General features: G+C 34.2%; 1 protein-coding gene across 1 annotated transcript; it reads left to right on the plus strand.

The window, feature by feature from the left end:
* The first annotated feature begins 580 nt into the window (after nucleotides 1–580).
* Nucleotides 581–1,063, plus strand: LOC112098814. Its single transcript, XM_024185217.1, has one exon. The coding sequence runs from the start codon at nucleotides 581–583 to the stop codon at nucleotides 1,061–1,063; it is 483 nt and encodes a 160-aa protein (XP_024040985.1).
* The last annotated feature ends 918 nt before the right edge of the window (nucleotides 1,064–1,981 follow it).

A 1,981-nucleotide genomic window follows, 5' to 3' on the forward strand; every position in this document is an offset into this window, starting at 1 on the left:
AACTATATAAACTCAAAACCAATTCATTTTTGGTAATCCAAGCAAGCATAAACAAGTGCACACAACATATATTGAGCTTCCATTTCGTAAATCATTATTTGTTGAATCATCATTGAGCTATAATTTGTATATCCACTCTTAAAGAGAGATTCATTGTTGTATTTATCATTTCTCATCAAATTGTGAGTGTATAAGTGTGGGAAACACTTGGGGTGAAGAGATTGGGGATATAATCTCTTGTTGTAAAGGTTCATTGACACCTTGAAGTCAATTGTAATCGTTGAAGCCTTGGAAAGGCTTGGATAGTGAAATCCTCAAGCTTGGATCGCTTGGAGGCGTGGACGTAGGCGGGGATTGCCGAACCACGTAAAAATTCGTGTGTTTGTTTCTCTTCTCCCTTACTCTTTAATTATTGTGCTTTTATTGAACTTATTGCTTTCAATTTTTATTAAGACATTAGATTGCTTGTTGTGTGGATTTGTTAGGATAGTTTTTAAATTTCCAATTCACCCCCCCTCTTGGGTTGCACACTTATATTTCACTTTGGGCATATAGGACCGCATACAAAACTCCTATTGGTATGTCACCCTACAGGTTGGTATATGGTAAGCCTTGTCATCTTCCAGTGGAACTTGAACATAAAGCATGGTGGGCTGTGAAACAATGTAACATTGAACTGGACGCCGCCGGCCAACACAAAAAGCTCCAATTGCAAGAATTAGAGGAAGTTCAAAATGATGCCTATGAGAGTTCACGAATCTATAAAGAAAAAACTAAGGCTTTTCATGACAAGCAGATCTTGAGAAAGACTTTTGAAGTTGGACAGAAAGTTTTGCTATTCCATTCTCGCCTTAAGTTGTTTCCAGGTAAGTTACGTTCTCGATGGGTTGGGCCTTTTGTTGTTATTAATATTTTTCCTCATGGTGCGGTTGAGTTCAGGAGTTTAAAGATAGGTAAAGAGTTCAAAGTTAATGGTCATAGGTTGAAGCCTTATTATGAAAATTTTCAGACACTCAATGTAGATGAGGCTCCACTTTATGAACCTGCGTACGTTGATGAGTGAAACTTGAAAACCAGGTCAGGCTGAGGACAATAAACCAAGCGCTTATTGGGAGGCAACCCAATGGCTGGAGAAAATATTTTGAGAGCACGCCATAACAGATTTGATCTTTTTCCCTCTCATTCTTATTTACTTTACCTACGTTGTATTGAATTTTGTTTGTTTCTGTTTGTGTGTCTCATCTCATTTCCCCATGTTTAAATATGTCTTTTGTTAGCTTAGGCTTACATTGAGGACAATGTAAGAATTAAGTGTGGGGGGGTGGATTTCGAACTTAGTTTTTGTTTCTTCGTCTTTTTCTTTTTTCCCAAAAAATAAAAATAAAAAAACAAAAAAAACCAAAAAAAAACATTGTTTTGAATATTAGCCAGTGATAAGAATTTGATTGACAATGAATATGGTTCTTAAAAAGGGTTGAATATTATCTTAGTTTATACTTGATTCTTGTGTTGATTTCCTCTTAATTAAGATTCTTTAAACTATGAGCACTAATATCAATTCTTTCATAATTTTGACTTAGAATTTGAGATTAACAAAGCCTGAGTTGAGAATTTTTTATGAAGAGTAGGAATCCATATTATACTAGGATTAGTTTCCTTATTAACTAAAGTTTAAAGACTTTTTAATTCCTTTCTAATTTAGAATTTTGTTTCCCTTTCAATTTAGGATTTTGTTTTACTTCATGAATTAGGATAATTACTACTATTATAAATAGCTCCCTCTTGTAGCCTTTGAAGGTAGAATTTTGAGTTCAATAATATTTTAATTTTCAAATCTCTTTGTGAGTATTTGAACAGTTAATTCTCGGTATTTTGCGGAATCAACGAGCCTTAACCCCTAAATTCGCGGTATTCTTTTGAATCAACGTGAATTTAGTTGTTCTTTTATTCCGGTATTCTCTAGAATCAACGGAATATTTTG

The sequence above is a fragment of the Citrus clementina genome, unplaced genomic scaffold (genome assembly GCF_000493195.1).
Source record: "Citrus clementina cultivar Clemenules unplaced genomic scaffold, Citrus_clementina_v1.0 scaffold_474, whole genome shotgun sequence".
Taxonomy (NCBI): domain Eukaryota; kingdom Viridiplantae; phylum Streptophyta; class Magnoliopsida; order Sapindales; family Rutaceae; genus Citrus; species Citrus x clementina.